The following is a 20,917-nucleotide window of genomic DNA, read 5'->3' as shown; positions in this document are numbered from 1 at the left end:
TTGCGATCAAACGCAAAAGTTTGCGTCAATTTTTTTGCTGGTTGCCAATCTCATTTTACATTTATGCTGTGCTAATACATTATTTAGTCATATTAAATCCTACGCAGATGATCAGATTGTCCCACACGTATAGATCCGACAATTGATATTAATATTTTTCTTTTGACTTAACTACGGTTTCTGTATTCACTACAGATACGAGTAGCTGCATAATGATCGTTAGATGTTTCATGGCGATTCATGGAGTTCCAAAGAAAACTAACTGACAACAGCCAATTTCACCGGAGCAAACCAAGAATTGAAGAAGCTGGTGAAAGAGCTTGACGAGAATCAAATAGAAGACACGTTGAGCGTGAGAGGCGTAGAACGGTCATTTATACCACCTGGAGTGCCCCACAACCGGTTTACAAGGTACTTCAGCACACCTTGTAACCCCTACAAATTTAGTTCTACGAACGACACTATGTTATCAATAATCAACCGTTGACGCATGTGTTAGATGATTTTTATGATGCTGAACCTTTGACCTTTGAAATATGCTGCTACTAGAAACAACCGCATGCAATAGGACCACGGTTTCGATGAAAGTAGCGTGATGACGAGAGCTGCTTACAGACATGGACAAGTTTATGCGGATCGTTTCTGGCGAAAATTGGTGTCATGTGTCAGCTTATCGCGTGTCAGCTTGGTCAGCTTAGCTCTTCAAGAATTGTTTAATTTTTATTCGTCGAGAAAAAAATAGTTAGTTGGTTCCCATTTCGCCCCCCTCGTCCGAATCCTATCTAGTCGGTCGTGAAATCGGTCAAAAACTCGATAAGTTGGTCCGTTCTCTCCGACAGGTACGTCTCGTCCCACTGGTTGCTGACAGGGGACCCACAAGGTACTTGACTTCCGGGCCCCTACAATTTAACAATGCTGTTTGTCTCAACGGGGCCGATTCAAAAATTTAATTCAATCTCTATCATGACTAACAAAATAGGACACATGGACGATGATGCAACAAGCTACAAGGTATAAGACCGAAAGCGTAGTTGAACCCAATATACGGGATTTCAAATACCTAATGATAACCGTTAGATTAGGCAAAGATTATCATATACCGAGAAATTAAAGATAATTTATAGTAATACAAACGCTAAGTTCTATGACTCAGAAAATATTTGAACATCAGCATCAACACAATCGGCAACTTCTTTTTCCCGAGTTGGATTAGCCAAGATCCCCTTTTTTTGCTTATCATCGCTTGTACTGCGGAAATGAGACCCTATGATAGATAAGAGAAAATTAGATTGCTTCCTTTGCAATATAAAAGGTCATGGAAGTCGATTTGGTAATCAGAGTCGTCCAATTATCCACAGAGAACACATTTCCTGGTGTCCAATTTCGAATATACGCAATGAAGAACATACGTTTCTTAGTTTTGTTACTGGTTGGAATTGTAGGAGTGTATGCTAAAAGCGTGGACCGCACACCGTTTGTGGTCAATGGACAATTTGCTGACTATGTACCCCATAATGCGTACATACTTTTTATGACCGAGCAACTGGCTGGATTTTTCGGAGGTGGTTCACTAATAAGTAATCGTCACATACTGACCGCTGCTCAAAACATCCTAGGGTTAGAGATCAATTCGTTGACAAAAACTATAAGATCGATTAGATGTAATTTTTTTTGTACAGATACTCCATTTGGGACATCGGCTTAGGAGGAAATTCGATCTTTGCTAACCAAGTATTCTACAGATCCAGAAATGCTGTCATGCATCCTCAGTTCAACGCTACCACCAGGCAGAATGATATCGGAATCATTTTTTTGCCCAACACGATTGATATCAGCGGTACACTTATCCGGAGAATACCACTTTCCCCTGCAGCTACATCGCTAAGATTACCACTAGAAAACGAACAAGGTTACGTAGTAGGTTACGGAAACAACAGAAGTACGGTACTATCGGTGATATTTAGAGGCATGAAATTAACTATCTACTTACTCTAGTTCCAGGTCCTAATAGTTACCTTCTGCAAGGTTTTCAACGGGTTAACAGCGAAACTCGTTGCAAGCAGTTTTATCAGGTGCAATCGGATCGGTTCTGCGCCGAAGATGCTCTCGTGAATGCTTGCAATGGTGACATCGGAGCTGGATTCGTTGTGCACATTAATAACCAGCAGATCCTGACAGGTATTGCTTCTGCTATCATGGACAATTGTAGTCCCGGAAAGCCAACCCTGTACACCCGAGTGCAGCACTATCTGGACTGGATTCAGCTCATCACGGGTCCGCTAGCGTAAAATTCCACTACAAGGGTGAATATGCTGAAGGATCTGTGATAGAAAGATTTATTGCAAATATCGAATTAACATAGATTAATTTATTGTATCTTAAAATAAAGCCACTTATCAAACGAAACATATTTTTAAATTTTATTTTTAGTAATGATCTTCCCTTTGCGAATCGCCTAAATCACAATCAATCAAGATCATATTAGGCATCTTTTGTCTGGATAAATTTTACCATTTTATAACACTAAACAACGCTTAAAATTGTTTAAAATGGCTAATTCTATCCCATTCTGGATAACCCGGTGGTTTAGGAATGACCTTTGAGACTTAAAACAATCTGAAATATATTAGCAACAAAACGTGGTTACTAGTTTAAATAATGTTCCGTATTTTATTCTCTCTATAACAACCTTAATATTTAACGAAAAATAACGATCGATGAAATTAAACCAAAAATTGTCAGCATTATACATTGTCGTCAGGATAAGTTTTTTTCGATGTCAATAATTCATTCAATACCCAATCAAAGTTTTTACACTAGCAATTTCCCACCTACTTCCAGATCGGCTGTCCTCGCCCTTGAACATTGTGAATGTGGGTCTGTCTAGGTTCGGCAACATTCCACTCATACCAGACCTTATGCGATGCTACACATCTCCAGAAGTTGATAACGATTTCCTCCCCCTTCCGGATCTGCATCGGCTCAAACAGTGGGAAAAACATCGAAAACCAGGAGCCCATTCCCTTGGTGTGCGTGAACGGATGAATACTGATGGTGATATCCTTGTACAGAACGGCATCGAAATAACCGGCGATTCCGTGCATGACACAATCCAGTGAAGCCTTGAAGCGAACCGAACGGAAGCGCGAGTTATCAATAACCTTGTCTTGGTTTGGGTGGACAAACTCGAACAGCGCTTGCGGGTTATCGATGTGATAAACGTTCTTCAAATAGGCCACATATGAGCCCTCCATGTGCCGTGAAGTGACAACGCGCTCTTTAGCGTGGGAGCATTTTTCCAGTGAGCGGATTTGGTTGTATATTTTCGAAGTCATACAGGGGTTTATATATGAGGTGGATTTGCCTGTGGAAAAAATCAAGAATAAAGATTTGCTTTTCAAATATTTTCAAACCAAACTAACATGGTATGCTGATTCCATCCGGCTTCAAGTGTTTCTGCGCACCATCTAAACATTCGGGCGAGAGTTCGTTGTCTCCAAAGGATCCGAGTAACTCCGATACAAGAATATCAGCCTTTTCCGGCGGTTCGAACTCCCGCATATCAGTTGAAATCAATTCGATATTTTTATTTTTCCACAGTTCAGCGATTAATGCACTTAAAGTGACGATCGCATTTGGATTCTTCTCAATTACGTACAGCTTTATCTTACGTTTGCTTATGGCCGAAGCATTGAGGGCGGCGCGAACCAATGGACCACGGCCTCCGCCAACAACCATCACTATGGAAATGCGCGTTTCAATTTCATCCCTTGGAACGCGATCACGGAGAGCCTCTCCAATAGCATTCTGATACAGAATATATTTAACGGGATCTTTCTCAAAGACCTCGTACGTAAAGCTGTCCAGGTTATCATACAAGGGTTGCAATGGAACTTCCAACAAATCGTCATAGCCTTGCATAGGATCCTTAACGTAGTTATTGCGCAAAATGTATTTAATGTAGTCCGAATAATGGACCAATCGTTTATCCTCCGGATTGGCTTTCAATATGAAATGGCAGCTGAATGTACGATGAAACAGTACTAATAATTCTTGATGAGCTTTCGATAGAACGGGATAATTATTAGAATTAGTTAGAAATATGTTGGATGATATAACGATAGCATCTACCGGCTCACCAAGCCAGCGATGAATTTCCTCTTTATTGGGGATATCCGCTGTCAATTCTAAAGCAACCTTGATGTGAAAATCAGTATCCGCATACGATCGAAAATTATTCCACCAACTCCATGAGTCGCTATATTCATGATCACCCTTCAAATCGCTTCTCCACATCCTGTGGGAGTTCTTAGGACTAGCCATCGGTAATTCTGCAAGCAGGACTCCTTTTAGTCCATAACCAATAACTCGTGCCAGGTTGGCACAGTTTGCATTTTTAAGTCGTATTATAATATAACCATTTTGGACTAAATGCTCAGCGAAGGACATTTCCTGCCGAATCGTTGCTTCTCCGTGCTTTCGAACGGTTTCGTCTTCGGAATCACAATCTACATTACTGCTTAACCGGCAGATCACTCGGTTGAGCCACTGGGATGACGTGAGCAATAAATCCGATCGAGTGAAACAATTATGACGGGACTTCAACGGTTCCTCCAGGAACTCCCTTTGGAATCGTCGATGCACAACCGGAATTGTTATTGAATGGTAGTTTAATTTCACCGTGTTTTCGATTGCTGTCTCCAACTCGTACACAGTGTCCAGGTTAAGTGATATCGAAATATGCATCTTTTGTTCTGAGGACATTTTACAAACGCTTAGCTGAATATTCGATACAGCTATTGTACCGAAAGAAGAATGAGATTTTAACAAGATCTAGGAAAAACTCGTGCCAAAAACAAAACAAGCTGTACCAGCCGGCTTACAAACAACACGCGCTCCACGAAAACAGTCGAATGCTAAAAATTTATTTCGGACAATGTTTATACTAATTCGAGCAGCTTGTGTTGTTGCCAGAAATAATGAAATTACGAATTTTTATACCGAATCGCACACTTTTTCTAATAAATAAAATATTTACATATACAGGCGAAATTCGTTGGTTGGAACACAACTGCCACCCAACTAGCAAATCGTGTTCGTTAGTTGGATGAACTGACAACTGGGCAAATTTTTCAAAGGGGAGCGCCGATTGTTTGTTTTCTTCCTGCTTCGGAAAATTTCCTAATTTCATTGCGGTAAAACCACATACATAAGACATACGTAACACTGGCGTTTTTTTCTGGTACACGTTGCCCCATAGTACTCCGTACCTCGCCCTGTCAAACTGATCGATAAATAATGAACAAAATGAATTTTCTTTTTCTCGGCCTTATCGAGCCCCAAAGAAAATCCCATAAGGAACTGTCAAAAAATTATTTACAAAAACAATGCAGCATTTTTTCGAGTAGGAACGAGACAAATGCAGGGCTGCGCAGGTACACTGCCTTCAAAGACAACTCAAACAGAGGTTTTTTTACAGAGGTTGGTACTTTCGAGTAGTTCTTTTTGTACCAACTTTTTTGGAAGATTTCTTCCTGAGTGTTACGTATGTCTTATGTATGTGGTAAAACTATGTCAAAGAAAATGAACTTTGCTCATCTGTCTTGCTGCTGTAGAAAATATTTTATGTATTTGGTCAATACTTTTTCATACAAAAATTCCAATGAGAAGCAAAAGCGCATCAACATCACTTTGCTACTTGCCTGAAAAATGGAGGATCGCTACGCTGGATATTTCCGGTGAAGGCGTTGAAGAAATAAAAGAACAAACAACCGAACAGTAAACCTCTAAATTACACACAAAATGTTGTAAGTTTATAACATGTACTTTTCAAATTAAGCGATTGATTATGCCAGAGATGTCTGTGTTGATCTGCATGAAGTGTTTAGTTAATAGCGCTGAGAAACAAACTTATTAGTGCTGAATGGATTAAGTGTAATAACTAAACATGTTTACAAATTTTTTACAACAATAAATGATATAATTTTATTTTAAAATATTTTTTTTCACTTTTCGGACCCCTGAAATGCATTTGAATGACGTTGAATTTTGACATTAGAGTGCTTTTTAGTTGGGTGACAGCCCAACTAGCGAACACCCAACTAACGAACCTCCAACTAACGAACATCCAACGAGCGAATCATCACTGTACATGGGTATATGGTATATGGTATATGTAAAACATTTACATATACCATATACCCATATACCTGATTCTTTTGTAGCAGGGCGTTGCGTCCCGTGTGAAAAAACTTTGCGAAAAAACCGAGGAAAAACTGTGTTGTGTAATTGTGTTTTTTCGAGGAATCGTGTAAAACAAAACCGATAAAACCATGTTATTTTGAGAAACCGTGCAAAAAACAATCGTGCTATTTCGAGAATCATTTTGAAGTTTATTAGATATTCAAAATTTGTTTTTGCTAGCTATTCTAACATTATAAATAGAAGGTCTAAGGTAGGGGCCATTCGATTGGCTCGTTCTGTACTGTAGAGATAGTTGATTTTTCACCTAAACGCACACTAGTAAACGTAGGGGCGTAGGGGCCATTCGATTGGCTCGTTCTGTACTGTAGAGATAGTTGATTTTTCACCTAAACGCACACTAGTAAACGTGTATACTGCCTATAATCGCATATCAGTCCCATCTGGAAAATCAACGAGTTGAGAAAACAGCGCTTAAAGATATTTTTCTTGTTTTGGGCATTTAACCCGTTTGGGGTGGGTTATTCTTATTTTTTCGACATAATGTAATGAAATAGACCTTAATTATAACTTCTTCATTAAAGAATTGCCTTTTTTCGTGAAAATTACAATGAAAAATAAGGAAGAGACTGATATGCGATTATTCAGGCCATCGAGTAGCAAAATAATCGCAAACCAATCTCACTTTCAATCGCTCTGTGTAGGAGAAGTCATATTTTTCTTAAGTATTTTAAATATGGCCACACCTTTATGTCCGCAGACAGCTTCTATGCTGCATGGAGAATGGCGGAAACTTCCCCCCATCACTTACTCCGACTTTAAGGTCGTCGTTGAAATGAGAAAATATATGGTTGTAGTCTTGGATATGCTGCTGGATAATTTCCTTTCTTACGTCATCAGTGTTTCGCAATACGTGCCGAATAAAATTATTCCGCATTGGCCAGTTAGCATTGGCCATTTAGCATATTGGAAAAGTGGTGTTGAGAAAGATAATTTCCAATTTCAGTACAACAGTGACTTGACGGAAGACGACGGCGATGAAAAGTGGTACCGTGCTGGATCGAAACCCGTACAGTATCGAAATCCGTACACCTTGATGTTTTTCTTCAGTTTTAAGCATTACAAAAATGAAAACTCATATAAAAGTTACATGTACATGTCCGTTGAACTATTGGCTTTCTGTTAAATTGAACTATGCGCCAGTAGGCCTTAAAAAAAAAATATTAAAAATAAAAAATCAATCGTGTATCGGTTTCAGTTGTCATTTCGTCGCATCGTTAGAGATTTCACTAAGGAAACGTTCTTCAGATAAAAACGTTTTTCAAGTGGGATATAAGTGTTTTACTCTGTGAATCTTTTTGAAACCGATTGAAAAGGTAAGTCTTTGTCATTTTCGAGCTGTGTATTGTCTGGTAAATAGTGCAAATTGTATTTATTCATCAAAAACGGTGCCGTACGGATTTTGATCCTTGTTAATCGCTTGAATCTAAATCCGTACAGCGTGTGTATCATGCATATTTTGTTGAACTTTCATCCTTGTTTTCAGCATTTAATGGAAGAAAACAAGCATAAATATACGGCAAACAATCCCGAAAGAGCTGTGACAAAAGTGCGCGAGGGAAAGTCGTACCGGGAAGCTTCGAGAGGTTCCGGCGTTCTAGTGACTACGATAAAAGAGCCGTAACTTATGGCTACGAATCTCAATCAAAAGGAGTTCCACCAACCTTCACTGCTGGAGAGGAAGATTTGGATCATGAAGTGGGGTATAGCAATCGGGTGGCCCGGGGCATTTGCCCCCTCCTTAAATCTGGGCCTGGAAGAAGGCGTCTTGCAGCTGGTAGTTGAGAAAAAATTTATGTTTTTTATATCGAATCATTCAATTGGGACCTAACCGCCACAATTTTATTTTTGCTTAGAGTAGAATTTTATAAGGAGTAATTCTTACTCTACATGCTCAAGTAAACAAATAACAAATAAATATAATATATTTATTCATAAATTTAAAGATAAATTGAAAAATAAAATTCATTTACGTACTTCTATATCTATACGGATTTTGATTCACTGCTGTACGGTCTTTAATTCCAGTCTATATCGCGTGCGTGCGGATTTCGATTCAAAAGTGTACGGATTACGATTCAGACGAAAAACTGCGTACGGATTTCGATTCAAAACATGTTCTATTGAAACATGATTTTTTCGAGTTTCAGAGTAGTTTAAATCATTTCGCTTAAAAATAGTGATAAAATATAAGTAGACCTATAAGTTAACATGTCAGTTTAAAGCAATATGTAATTTCTTGATTTTATATTGACCGTTGAAGATTATCATGTGCTTAAGTGTACGGATTTCGATCCAGCTAGGTACAAGCTGTTTTTGGCTAAGCAACTAAAAACGATTTCTTCTGAGTTCTGACAATTTCAACTTGAATGATAATTTGAAATGAGCAGTTCATCCACAGAAAATTAACACTTCACAGAAAGAAGCATTGCTCGTGGCTATTATCCCTCTGATTGACGAGCCCAATAACCTTTTGGGAACGAACTTCTGAAAATGTTGCAGTTTCAGTGTCTATTTAAAATTTACTTTTGTGTGGAATTGATTTGAAACAACCTTGGATTTATTAAATATTTGATGATTTTTTTAACAGTTAAAAGCTTAAAAAACAGCACCAAGTATATGTTATATGGATTGAAGAAAGAATAAGGCCATACTCAGCAAAAACAATTGGTGGAACTGATATGCGATTATTTTTAAGATGGGACAATTTGACCTTACATTTTTTCTGACTTTTTTCAAATAAAACATACTTTTTTGTATCCTTAATCGATAGTAAACCAAGAAATAGATGGAATCTGATATTTAACTCAAAAACGATGAAAATCCATATGGGACTGGTATGCGATTATAGGCAGTATAACCATGTAAAATTGCTTTTGGTTCCTCCAACCTGTGAACTAGGGATATTACCTTACCTTACCTGGCAGGCTAGAGCCGGGGTGGCTCCCCAGCAAACAGTTCTACCGGAATCAGTCCAATAGCAGCTTAACAAGCTGTGCATCAACAAACTTGTCTGTTGGGTCATGCTGTATCATGCATTGAACAGCAGTCCAATACTCTTAGTTTCAGCTTTTTGTATGTAGTCTAGTTCGTGCTATGATGTTGAAGTCATCCGCGAAGCCTTTAAGCTAAATCCACTTCGTGATAGCCTTGATCAGCCACGTCAATTTCTGCGGGAAAATATCCTCGTTCTCGTGCAAAATAAATAGAAGCCAAACCGTAGCTGTGCTCGATCACTGTATCATGTGCCTTGAAGTCGACAAAAATGTGATGCGTGAACACTTTACATTCACGACATTTTGGAAAAATCTGTCGGATTGAAAATGTCTGGTCCGTGGTTGCACGGGCTCCCATTAAACCCGCCTGGTACTGCCCCACGAACCTCGGGATAGAACTTGGGAGAGTATTTTATAAGCAGCGTTGATAAGCGTAATGTCACGATGGTTGCGGCACTCCAGCTTGTCGCTTTTTTATAGATTTTTATCCACTGCTCAGGCAGTTTTTCCTCTTATCAGATGGTGGAAAAGACCCAATGCAGTGCTCTTGCTAGTGTTTCTTTACCGTGCTTGTGGAGCTCGCCCGGCAAGCCGTCTGTCGCTTATTGCCTGCCACTTGATCTCGCGACTTTGCATCCTAACACAATAAATGTTTTGCCACCGTTCTGGTAGTACTGGGCCTCACATCCTCCGTACCTTTTCGCCTTTCCGCAAAGTTCCTACAGCGCTACGATGCCGAAGTGATGGAGTTTCAGCTGATCCAGTAGTATCCTGTCGCCACCCGGGATGTTTAACGATCTACAGTTCCGAACTCGAAATCGGTGTCCTTTATTCTGCGTCCAGGTCGTTACCGATTGTTACGATCCATTTCTTCATCTTGAATATTCGTAGTAAAATGTTTTTTGCCATGTCATCTCACTAGGTTGGCGATGGCTAGATTCGTGACGGGGCTGCCGTCTTGGGTGTAGCTGACGAGACACCGCATTTCTTATTTCAACCGCTCCTCTGAAGTACAAACGCTGTTCGGGCCGCTCCTCCTAGAAAACAGGCGCACCGGGTTTTTGGGCTATGACGCTCATTGTGGTGACGAATTGGTTTTTAGGGATTGTTACGGGAAACTGTTGAGAACCCACTTCTCATCTCCCGGCCCCAACTAAATCCTGCTGCTTGTTCGGTGATACTTATTCATTATATTCACACCTAACCTCCAGATCTGGAGGCCGTTTCGTTATCCACAACCTGCGACACACCCGATTCCTTGCAGCTAGGCCCTGCGTATTGGAACTCATATTGAAGATGTGAGAAGCGTGTTGAGCCCTGTGAGGATCACTACGAAACCCACATTGATCTCCGAGAGAATCACGACGACACGAGGAGAATTAGAGATATTACGGATATGATTTTTCTGCAGATGTGGATGCGGATGCCGATGTTGTATAGCCCCTTGCATGACTATTTGGACTTCTGTGATAATCATTTATTGCTCAATTTCTTATTTCGCTTTATCAAATTGACACCTTAGTAGCGCAGTGGCAGTTATTTTTGGGTTCATTGTTTGTTTTGTTTTTCATTTGCAACATTAAGTATATATTTTTGAGCAGCTTTAGTTGAAAATTAGGTTGAATATCAAAACAAAACTAATAGCGAATTTCTTTATTCCACTGTGTGCGGGCAAAACTGCCGAGCAAAACGTCATCGCCATTTAAAACGCAAGTAAGAAAGAGATGCCAGATAATTGTTTACGAACTTAGCACGTGCGGTGGTGGGTTGAAGCTGACAAATTTTACAGTGCGCTTCGGTCAGCACGGCAGGTCAAAACTGGGTCAAAATCGAGCGAATAAAGAAGGGTTTTGACAGCAGTTAGTGCGCTTCCAGGTCAAAACGAGGTGAGCTGGTGGAATAAAGAAATTCGCTTTAAGTGTTACATGATTGATTGGGTGATACTGAGTATCGATACTTTCTCAATTGTCATTGTATCGATACCAGACTACACGTTTTCAAGTATACCTTATTAATATATATAGGTATCAAGAACTGACTATTGCTGGAATGATTTCTTATCAACCTACCGAGGTAGCAGTCATGATAGAGATTTTTTTGTCTATATAAATAAATATTTCTGTCAAGCGTTTCGATAACGCTAGTATCGATACCCATTGCCCAAACTGCGAAATCGTGTGCAAGATTCGACTGTGATAATCGTGTATTTCGGGGTAGTCCAATTTGGCGTAAAAGTCGCAATAATCGGGATAAAGAAATAGTTGACATCTCGATTTAGACAAAATCCAACTGCAATGATCGCAATGCGGATATTTGAATCGGTACGAATCAGGGGGGATCTATTTGTCAAACATCGTGTAACCAAGATATTCGGCAACATGGCGTTTGTTTTGGTTTTTGTTCTTTTTGGTCATGAAATTGATCGATGTGAAATATTGTAGAATTGAAGCGTTTCTTTATCAAAACTCGAGAAACCGCGGAAAATTTTCATGAATGTGTTGTGTAGTGATTTTTCCCCCATTATTGTTCATAGTTACAAACATCATGGACCAACAAACGTCATGGACCAGAGTTGATCTGCGATAACGCACACATATATGAAATTTGACAGTAGTGAATCCCCTCTGGTACGAATACAAATAATGATTGATTCGGATAGAATTCAATCGAAATGCGGTTACTGGAATGATAAACCGCGATATTACATCAGTCAACATCAGTTTGGCTGCATTAGTTTCTCATCAGTATGCCGGCTACGAAGCGGGTCGTAAATCTGGCAGGCACTGCTGAACAGTTACTCACTGGGAATACTTGCTAAAGGTGGAGATAAATATCGTTTGATTAGGTGTAACCACATACATAAGACATACGTAACACTCAGGAAGAAATCTTCCAAAAAAGTTGGTACAAAATGAACTACTCGAAAGTACCAACCTCTGTAAAAAAACCTCTGTTTGAGTTGTCTTTGAAGGCAGTGTACCTGCGCAGCCCTGCATTTGTCTCGTTCCTACTCGAAAAAATGCTGCATTGTTTTTGTAAATAATTTTTTGACAGTTCCTTATGGGATTTTCTTTGGGGCTCGATAGGGCCGAGAAAAAGAAAATTCATTTTGTTCATTATTTATCGATCAGTTTGACAGGGCGAGGTACGGAGTACTATGGGGCAACGTGTACCAGAAAAAACGCCAGTGTTACGTATGTCTTATGTATGTGGTGTAACCTTGAAGCTGTTCACTAACTCCAAGTTTTCCTTTCCATCATAGAAGGGAACTTTCTGTGAAAATTATGCGTTTCTCTGTCCAGGTAAATTGCCAAATCATCTTTCATTTTATGCTAACTGTGAATTGAAATACCTTCTTGTTCGTCGCTCGACGATTCGAGATACGAAGCTACATGTTGCTGGAAACTTGTACGTTTTAAGTGAATTCATCTCATTCATCGCTCCCCGAATAAATTAAAGTCAGCTTATTTAAAATTCAAATGTTAGACAATCAAGTTAGGTTATTTTAACTTGTTTTGTAAGCAACTTAATTTAAGCGTGTCAGGTACGAAACTTTCGAGCAGTGCAGTCTGCACCTGTACAGTAACTACATTCACCTCGGTTGTTTATTCCGTTTATTCACTGTTCATTGATAAAAAAGATAAAGATGTAAATTTTGTGAACTGCATTTTATCACAACAATTTTATTCACGAGCAGTCAGCTATGGCTGCCCGCAACATTTTCTCAAAACACCTACCAAACGTGAAACTTGCTACTCGCTTCGATGCTGATGGAAACGAAATTCAGGTAATATAAACAAATATGATAGCAATCTCTCGGACCTGACGGCTACAAAAAAACATGTACAGGTCGAACGCCGTGAAGATGCGGAACAACAACGCAAGGAGCAGGAAATTCTCGATATCCTCGTACAAGCCGGTTACTACCGGGCTCATATCCAAGGCCTATCCGTGTTCGACAAGATTGTCGGTGGGATGACCTGGTGTATCGAAGCATGCGATTATGATGTGGACGTAGATCTGCTTTTCCATGAGAACCTATCGATCGGACAAAAAATGTAACTATGATTTTGTAATCATTGTAGTTTTAGTTTTCGGCTAATTAAAATCGTTCCAGCGCTTTAACCGAGAAAATTGTGGTTGTACTCCCGAAAATGAAGTGCCCCTTTCAATTGGAACCCCATCAAATTCAGGGATTAGATTTCATCAACATCTATCCGGTTATAGAATGGTTGGTTAGGCGTTCCGCGGAAAATCGTAGTGAGAAAGCAGAGCGGTTGAAGAAATTAGCTGCTTCCCAGTTTCAAAATTATTTTACACTTCAGTCGGACACTGAAGCCAAACGTCTGCATAGTAAGCAGTTGGGCAATCTTAAAACCGTAGAAGATCGCTATATGCCGGAACGACAGTTTAAACGTACCGAGAAAGGACCGGATGACGTCATTAGTCGCGTGAGAATCACTCTGATGGAATATGGAACCACGGATTTCTCGGTAAAAACTACCGTCGATATGCCGGAGCTTGACGATGCCCAAACGGAAGACGACTTTTTTCCGAGCATGCTTCAGAAAACGGAGCAAGAGGTATTCAATACGATTATTGATGTACAGGCAATTTCTTTTCGTTTACTCCATCTGTTATTTTTAGCTTGATTTTGATCAGTTATTTAGAAATTTATCTGTTGCCGGAGAGGTAATACTTCTGCATTTTATGTCACTCAAACTTTAAAACGGCTCTTATTTTTGTGTCTAGCAAAATCTTACACCAATAGCACTAACCGAAGCCGAACGTGCGGCCCTCAATCAGCACTATGAAGATCTGAAGCGAGAGATGTCCATTGACACCAGCCAGTTATCGGAGCAAAATAAAATCAAAACGCTTTTAGCCACAAAACTTGCGTTGGAGAAAAAAATGGAACGAGCAAAAGTTGAAAATGCTCGATTGCAGAGTGCGATGGATGACAGCAAGACACAGCTAGAAACCATTCAAACTCAAAAAGTAATTTTGGAAGAGGAGATCCACAATTTAGATAATTTGGAAATCGGCGAAGAAAACAGTAAAATGTTGTCGTACGTACAGAATCTGGTTGCACAGAATGAAAGCATGAAGCGTCAAGAGACGTTATTTAAAGAAAGCTGTAAAAAAGAAATGGCCGAGCTACAGGATTTGATTCAGTAAGTACACATAAAAAACTTTGACTTTTCTTCAACATATCTTTGAATTGCAGAAAAGCAGAATTCGCCAAACCAAGCAATGATATTGCTCGCTATCAAGAACAGTTAGAAGAAGAACAGGAGAGACTAAAATCCTTACGCTTGCAGTTGGCCAAGAAAAACCGAGCGTACGTATCAATCAATCGTCAGCTGGATAATATTCCCGATCGGACGGAATTGGCCCAATATCAGCGACGGTTTCTAGAGCTATACAATCAAGTTAGCGCGAAGCACAGGGAAACCAAGCAGTTCTACACACTTTACAACACACTGGATGACACCAAGCTCTATTTGGAAAAGGAAATGTCCCTGTTGAATTCTATATACGAAAACTATGGCAGTGCAATGCAATCGTATAACTCCAGGGAACAGTTTGGGCAACAATTCGAAAATATTGTTGAGGGAATCCGTACTAACAAAGCAAAGGTAGGTGCTAATCGATGTTTGTTATTGGAAGTATTCAAAGTGATTCCCATATCTTTAAGGTAAAGAAAAAGTGCGACGACGAGCGTGCTAAGCGCGACGGCCTTAATTCTCAACTGCTATGTTTGGTGGAACAGCAACGGAAATATGCTGCAACGGTCAAACAGTTGACCATCGAATGCCAGCGCAATGAGGCTCTTCTGGCAAGATTCCGTCAGCTGAAAAGTGCAACTAACGAAATGACAACGAAATAAAAACTGAAATGTTGGAGAGCTGCATTAAACTATATTATACAAACTGGAATTAATATATTTCTATTTCAATCCACCATTGTTGTTTTGCACCTTGGGTTGGCTCACATCCGTCAAATGTTGACTCTTTATTTCCTGTTCCACATAACTGGTGAGATCCTGCAGCGGTTTATAGTAAGTATGAACGACCTGCGAGCCGGCAAACATCGACAGTAAAGCTGCTGCCATGAACTTCACATACTCCTTGGTTGATACACCGGCAGGCATCTTTAGCTTGTTTCCTGCTGAACCGGTTCCAACTGATGCAATCGAAGTTTCTCTTCGACGATATCCTTGGCTTGATGCTTCTTGAAGGTATTATCTAAAATAACACTGTCAATGTGGACGTTCGTAGCGCGAATGATGCTCTACTTACAAAAGTTGGTCTCTCCCACTCGCCAATGGATCATGGAAAACTCCAACGTTGCGCCCAGACCGAAGAACAGAGGCAAAAATCGGTAGATACCAAAGATGTTTTTACCTGGCCAAAGATCCAGTACTTGTCGTAGCGTTCTACTAGGGCGGAACATTTAAATTGTACAACTTTTTCTACGCTACTTTTACATAACACACTCGCGGATTCTAGCAGAAAATCAACATATCAATTTGTTGTCATTTCAAATGACAGGCGAAAAAAGCAAAACAGAAGATTTTTTGTCAATTTTTTTGCACGCTAAACGTTTTATACGGGTTCATGCAAAAGTTAAGCCTGTATCACACTCTTTGTCTAATGGTCAAATATTTGACCTTCTGACATTATGGTCAAATTTACTTGACATCATGGTTGTTGTTTGCCCGCGTTTGCCCCATGTAAAAATTGGAGAGTGACAAACAATTATCTTTGACCAAATTTTTATCTGTCAACAAGTGACAAATATTTGACGCTTGGTGAAAGAGTGTATTAGAGCCTTTACACTCTAGTGCAGCGAGGCAAAAACGATTTTCATAATACATACATATCTGACTTATGAATACGCATGATTTTGATTTCATAAGACTCTTCCCTAATAAACAGGAACCATTAACGGAAGATAATCCATATGGTTTAAGGAATCGTAACCCAGACAGTTTGGACTATACCCAGAATAGGCTGTTAAGCATGTCGGTATGATTATCGATTATACAAATTATGCAAAGCGTAGACATACATGTAAGTTCTGTAAAGGCTCTAATAAGGCTCTAAAGCCTGCAGTACACTCTTTGTCCAATGGTCAAATATTTGACCTTCTGGCATAATGGTCAGATTTATTTGACATCATGGTTGTTGTTTGCCCGTGTTTGCCGTGTTAAAATTGGAGAGTGACAAACAATTATCTTTGACCAAATTTTTATCTGTCAAAAAGTGACAAATATTTGACGCTTGGTCAAAAAGTGTAATACAGGCTTAATACACTCTTCGACCAAGCGTCAAATATTTGTCACTTTTTGACAGATAAAAATTTGGTCAAAGATAATTGAGCCGTTGAGAGCAAAAGTGGTACATGTGCAATTTTTACAGTTTTTGGGTTTTTTGCATAAATTGATGCAGAACGCAATAAAGTACTAGAATATCCAAGAAAAACAGAGATTTGATAACCTAAACCAAAGTTATAGCCAAAATAATGTATACATGTGTGTGATATTACTCACCACCAATTAAAAATAACACTGGCGATCATTTTTTTGGCACACTCGGGTAATGTTAGTTGTTATTCAAAACGGTGAGTAAAAACATTTGAATTTGATCTCCTCGAAGCGAATGTATGATTGATCCATAGGAAAAAAATAAGCGAATATTATTTGTATAAAATGAATGAATTTAAATGTGAAATTTTTTCAACCAATAGAGAATTTCTATTTGATCTGACAGCTCTGCTTGAAATCCTTATTGAACTGTTTTGACGTTTCTACGCGAGCTCTGTTTTTTGACAGATTAGCGTGTTTTCTTCGATTTCACGTGTTTTTGTTTCTGAAACTATCGGCATCTAGTTCATAATTACTTCTGGTGTCCAGTCTTTATAAATTAAACAACACAAATAAAAAGTGGGAGTTGCATTTGCTGTGTTGCGAATGCTATTCAAAAATATGCCGCTGGAAAGTGATATAGCGGATATAGTTGCCGCTTATAAGCGAGAAGTTGGATTAGACAAAATAGCATCATCTCCAAACAAAGTCTCAACTGCCAAGGATGCCATTCAAGATGAAATAAGTAATTCAGAGGCAATCGTGGATAATTTTAAGGATGAACAATCAATCCACAGTACTGACGGAAACAGCTCCGAGGGTGACGATCGTGCACCAGCTGTTAAAAAAGATACGGAAACCAGCTCAAGCGATGAAGAAGATGAACATAAACCAACCGAGTTGGATGAGCAGACAGCTATAGGCCAGCCCAAAAGTAAAAAAGAAAAGCAATTGATGGCCCTTATTTTCGGAGGTAAAGCTGAACTCGTGTCCAACTTAGAAAGGGAAGTCAAGATTAGTACCGATAGTGAAGAAGAATCAGTCGCGGTAAATGATAAGAAACGCCGGACTCCAGCTTGGCACGATTCCGATGACGATAATGACCGAGATTTTCCGTCCAAAAGCCAAAAGACGGAACTTAGAGCAACGGTGAATCGACGAAGGAAAAATTTCGAAAAACTGGTTGGACAACCGAAGTGGGCGGATTTGGACAGGCAACGGGAAGTCGATTCGGACGATGAATTGTTGAAAACGGTTGGTCACGTTGTCAAAGGTAAAAGCACGGAGCTTCCAAAGGAAATCATCGAACTGAAGCGATTGAAGAGCTTGAATCGAGAAACTAAGAATGAAGGCGAAATAACTACGATTCTGTTTCATCCATCTTCAATGGTAGCCGTCATGACCGGCATGAACGGGCTGGTATCCATCGTGGCTGTCGATGGAACAAAAAACGAGAAATTACATACGATTGGACTGAAGAAGTTCAAGATCGCCTGCTGTCGAATGACCCCTGATGGGAATGAGTTAGTGATAGGCAGTTTCCGAAAGTTTTATCATATTTACAACTTGATCACCGGTCGAAATGATACTCTTCAGCTTAAAGGAGAAGGCGCTTGGAACATGAAGAACTTCGAGATATCTAAATGTGGAAAATATCTAGCAGCTACAGGTGGATTTGGAGAAATACATTTGTTTGACGCTAGAAGCAAGGAACTTCTAACAACTATCCAGCAAAAATATTGCTGCTCATCATTGTGCTTTACACCAGACTCGGAATATCTTTTCACACATAGCACTGATAACGAAGTGTCGGTTTATCATATCGAAAAGCGGCGGTTTGTTAATGTTTTCACGGATGAAGGTTGTGTTAACGGTTCTTTTATAACAATTTGTCCAAACAGCCGCTTTGTAGCTACTGGCAGCAGACAGGGCATCGTTAATATTTATCATCTTGAGAAGCTACTAAAAGAGCGATTTCCAGTTCCAGTGAAAACCGTATCAAATTTAACAACTTCCATAGGGAGCATTGCATTTAATGTCAACAGCGAATTACTTGCGATTGCTTCTCCGGACATGGAAAATGCCGTGAAACTTGTGCACATGAAAAGTGGAACAGTTTACCGAAACTTTCCAATAATGAAGGCAGGATTAGGTCATGTCACACGAGTGCAGTTCTCCCCAGGTGGAGGATATTTAGCGCTAGGCAACCGGGAAGGAATCGTTACGTTGTTTAGAGTTAAGCATTATCAAAACTATTGATGGGTGTTTGATAAAATTAAACCTAACTGTATCATGTATCACTAATTTCGAGAGAAATGCAGACAAATTACATTAATGGAAACTGAAGTGTTTCAAAAGCCTCCCCAAACAGATCCATGGAAAAACATTAGTTCTTACTCTTCAGACACATTTTTATACGAAACTTATTTATACTAACCAATTAGACAGCGTAACATTTCAAAAGTCGTCCATATCCATCACGGCAGCTTGATTCAGGAATCGTTTGTACAGGGCCATAAACTGTGCAACGAAAGCTTCCAGGTGGAAAATATGTTTGCTTCCCTGCTGCATCCGATGCTCGTACAATCCGGCGTATTTCAGCGTTTGCGTCTTTATACTCATGTCGCAATTTTTCACCAGATTCTGAACCAAGCCGCGGAAAATAATATCCGCAGGGACACCCTGCGAAAGCAGCTCGTACAAACGTTCCCGTACGGTTTCCAACTTTTGCGGACTTTGCTCCTGGACGATTTGATTGGCCGTTTCCTTCAGAAACACTTGCCAGTCGATTTCCGGCACATCCTGGTTCACAGTGAACGGATACTGCTGTACTTTGCAAGCTTCCAGCATAAGGATTGCGCGCCGGAGATTGCGGTCCGATTTCTCAGCTATCTTGGCAGCCAGTTCCGAAGGAATGTGAAGGTTTTCTTTTTTACAAATGTTCTAAAAAGGTTGGTTTAGGAATCGGTTTAAAGAATGTAAAATAAAATAACTTACATTAAGTATGCCAATGATTTGTTCGTTAGTCGGGGCTGACACACGGATACCCAGGCAACGACTTTTAACAGCCGGAATAACCCGAGACGTTGAGTTCACAGTTAAAACCAGCCGACATGTGGCCACATACTTTTCCATGGTTCTTCGCAATGCATGCTGGGCATCCTTCGTCAGTTCGTCTACTTCCGATAGGACAATGGTTTTGAACTCGCGCTGACCGCTAGGGTCTATCTGCTGAGTTTGCGCAATCTGCTTGATCATATCGGTAATGACCACACGATCGTAAATTCCGGCATCCGATGGGTTTACCTCGATGTGGTAGTTACTGCTGACTGTCATAATTTCCACCTTTCGATTCGATGGCGTCGTAAAATTCATGACCTCATTTCGCAACCGCTCGACACCGGTACCGTACAGTTCCCGCAGCAGACACATAATCCGAGTTTTCTTACCGGCACCGGAAGGACCGTAAAACATCAAGTGGGGAAAATCACCCTGAGAGCAAAGATTGATTAGCTGACCGGCTTGCGTTTTGTGGTAATCCAGCTTGTTCAACTCGCGCGGTCGATAACGATCAACCCAAAGAGACATTTTTAGATGCTTCTTCGCAATTAAAATGAAGCGAAATTTTAATTAGAAACGTTGCACTCCGATTATTGTGTTTAGGTGTTTACCGTGTTTACACGACAGTCAAACGCGCGCATTTCCATTAAGTGAGGTTCACATATGGCGTAATTGCACGCTACCAGAAGAGTAAGTAGCATAAACATGAAAATTACCCAACTTAGTTCATCGCTTGAAAACAGCCTAATGGCATCGCGCCATGTTTCAAGGGCAGACATCTCAACGTATGTGTAAACGAGATAACATATCACCGCCACTTTTCATACTCCTTTATCTGATATTTGTCCAATCAAAACTCAACGAATTGCACTCAAACTTTGGATTTATGTCCCGAAAGGATTAAGGAAGTATAAAAAAATATAATTCTACGGATTGGTTTACTTTAATTTTTGAGGTTTTGGCTGCCCTTGGACCACTGTGCAGTGGGCACAAATGAGTTTGAACCCAGGACATGAGTTCATTGTCATTCACTATCACTCGGTATAGGGATGCCAATGGCTCGCTTGTAATCAACCAAAATTCCCGTATATGAACATCAGATCCGATCGCATGCAAACGTTAATGTCATCCAGTTTAGAATGGCGATTGAAATGCCTCACGAACATGGTTAGTCTTCATTTACGGTACGCTGTGTAAAAAATTCTGATTGATATTTTGCAGCCAAAATTTT

General features: G+C 39.9%; 7 protein-coding genes across 8 annotated transcripts; 3 read left to right on the top strand and 4 right to left on the bottom strand.

Moving 5' to 3' along the window:
• Positions 1–1,348: 1,348 nt before the first annotated feature.
• LOC129727920 (chymotrypsin-like) lies at positions 1,349–2,406 on the top strand. Its single transcript, XM_055686203.1, has 3 exons — positions 1,349–1,617; positions 1,680–1,939; positions 1,996–2,406. Exons 1-3 carry the CDS (start codon positions 1,397–1,399, stop codon positions 2,286–2,288), a joined length of 774 nt encoding a protein of 257 aa, XP_055542178.1. The 5' UTR covers positions 1,349–1,396; the 3' UTR covers positions 2,289–2,406.
• LOC129727919 (protein arginine N-methyltransferase 5) lies at positions 2,384–4,920 on the bottom strand. Its single transcript, XM_055686202.1, has 2 exons — positions 3,423–4,920; positions 2,384–3,364 (listed from the first exon to the last, which is right to left on the bottom strand). Exons 1-2 carry the CDS (start codon positions 4,762–4,764, stop codon positions 2,832–2,834), a joined length of 1,875 nt encoding a protein of 624 aa, XP_055542177.1. The 5' UTR covers positions 4,765–4,920; the 3' UTR covers positions 2,384–2,831.
• A 7,908-nt stretch (positions 4,921–12,828) lies between these two features.
• On the top strand, positions 12,829–15,220 carry LOC129727413 (coiled-coil domain-containing protein 93). Of its 2 annotated transcripts, XM_055685239.1 has the most exons (7): positions 12,829–13,044; positions 13,107–13,315; positions 13,375–13,840; positions 13,905–13,949; positions 14,010–14,431; positions 14,485–14,896; positions 14,956–15,220. In XM_055685239.1, exons 1-7 carry the CDS (start codon positions 12,961–12,963, stop codon positions 15,145–15,147), a joined length of 1,830 nt encoding a protein of 609 aa, XP_055541214.1. In that variant the 5' UTR covers positions 12,829–12,960; the 3' UTR covers positions 15,148–15,220. The 2 variants fall into 2 exon arrangements, with proteins under 2 accessions (XP_055541214.1, XP_055541215.1); XM_055685240.1 differs by lacking the exon at positions 13,905–13,949.
• On the bottom strand, positions 15,159–15,411 carry LOC129727415 (ubiquinol-cytochrome-c reductase complex assembly factor 6). Its single transcript, XM_055685242.1, has one exon. It carries the CDS (start codon positions 15,409–15,411, stop codon positions 15,208–15,210), a length of 204 nt encoding a protein of 67 aa, XP_055541217.1. The 3' UTR covers positions 15,159–15,207.
• LOC129727414 (small integral membrane protein 4) lies at positions 15,159–15,814 on the bottom strand. The gene is made up of 2 exons (XM_055685241.1): positions 15,560–15,814; positions 15,159–15,505 (listed from the first exon to the last, which is right to left on the bottom strand). Exons 1-2 carry the CDS (start codon positions 15,711–15,713, stop codon positions 15,414–15,416), a joined length of 246 nt encoding a protein of 81 aa, XP_055541216.1. The 5' UTR covers positions 15,714–15,814; the 3' UTR covers positions 15,159–15,413.
• Positions 15,815–17,083: 1,269 nt separating this feature from the next.
• Positions 17,084–19,044, top strand: LOC129731816 (U3 small nucleolar RNA-associated protein 18 homolog). The gene has a single exon (XM_055692139.1). The coding sequence runs from the start codon at positions 17,233–17,235 to the stop codon at positions 18,883–18,885; it is 1,653 nt and encodes a 550-aa protein (XP_055548114.1). The 5' UTR covers positions 17,084–17,232; the 3' UTR covers positions 18,886–19,044.
• On the bottom strand, positions 19,036–20,319 carry LOC129731817 (replication factor C subunit 3). Its single transcript, XM_055692141.1, has 2 exons — positions 19,624–20,319; positions 19,036–19,569 (listed from the first exon to the last, which is right to left on the bottom strand). The coding sequence occupies exons 1-2, from the start codon at positions 20,212–20,214 to the stop codon at positions 19,084–19,086; spliced, it is 1,077 nt and encodes a 358-aa protein (XP_055548116.1). The 5' UTR covers positions 20,215–20,319; the 3' UTR covers positions 19,036–19,083.
• Positions 20,320–20,917: the final 598 nt, after the last annotated feature.

Source organism: Wyeomyia smithii, chromosome 3 (genome assembly GCF_029784165.1).
Source record: "Wyeomyia smithii strain HCP4-BCI-WySm-NY-G18 chromosome 3, ASM2978416v1, whole genome shotgun sequence".
NCBI classification, from domain to species: Eukaryota; Metazoa; Arthropoda; class Insecta; order Diptera; family Culicidae; genus Wyeomyia; species Wyeomyia smithii.
The sequence above is the reverse complement of the archived record's forward strand: the minus strand, read 5'-3'. Positions and strand labels throughout refer to the sequence as shown.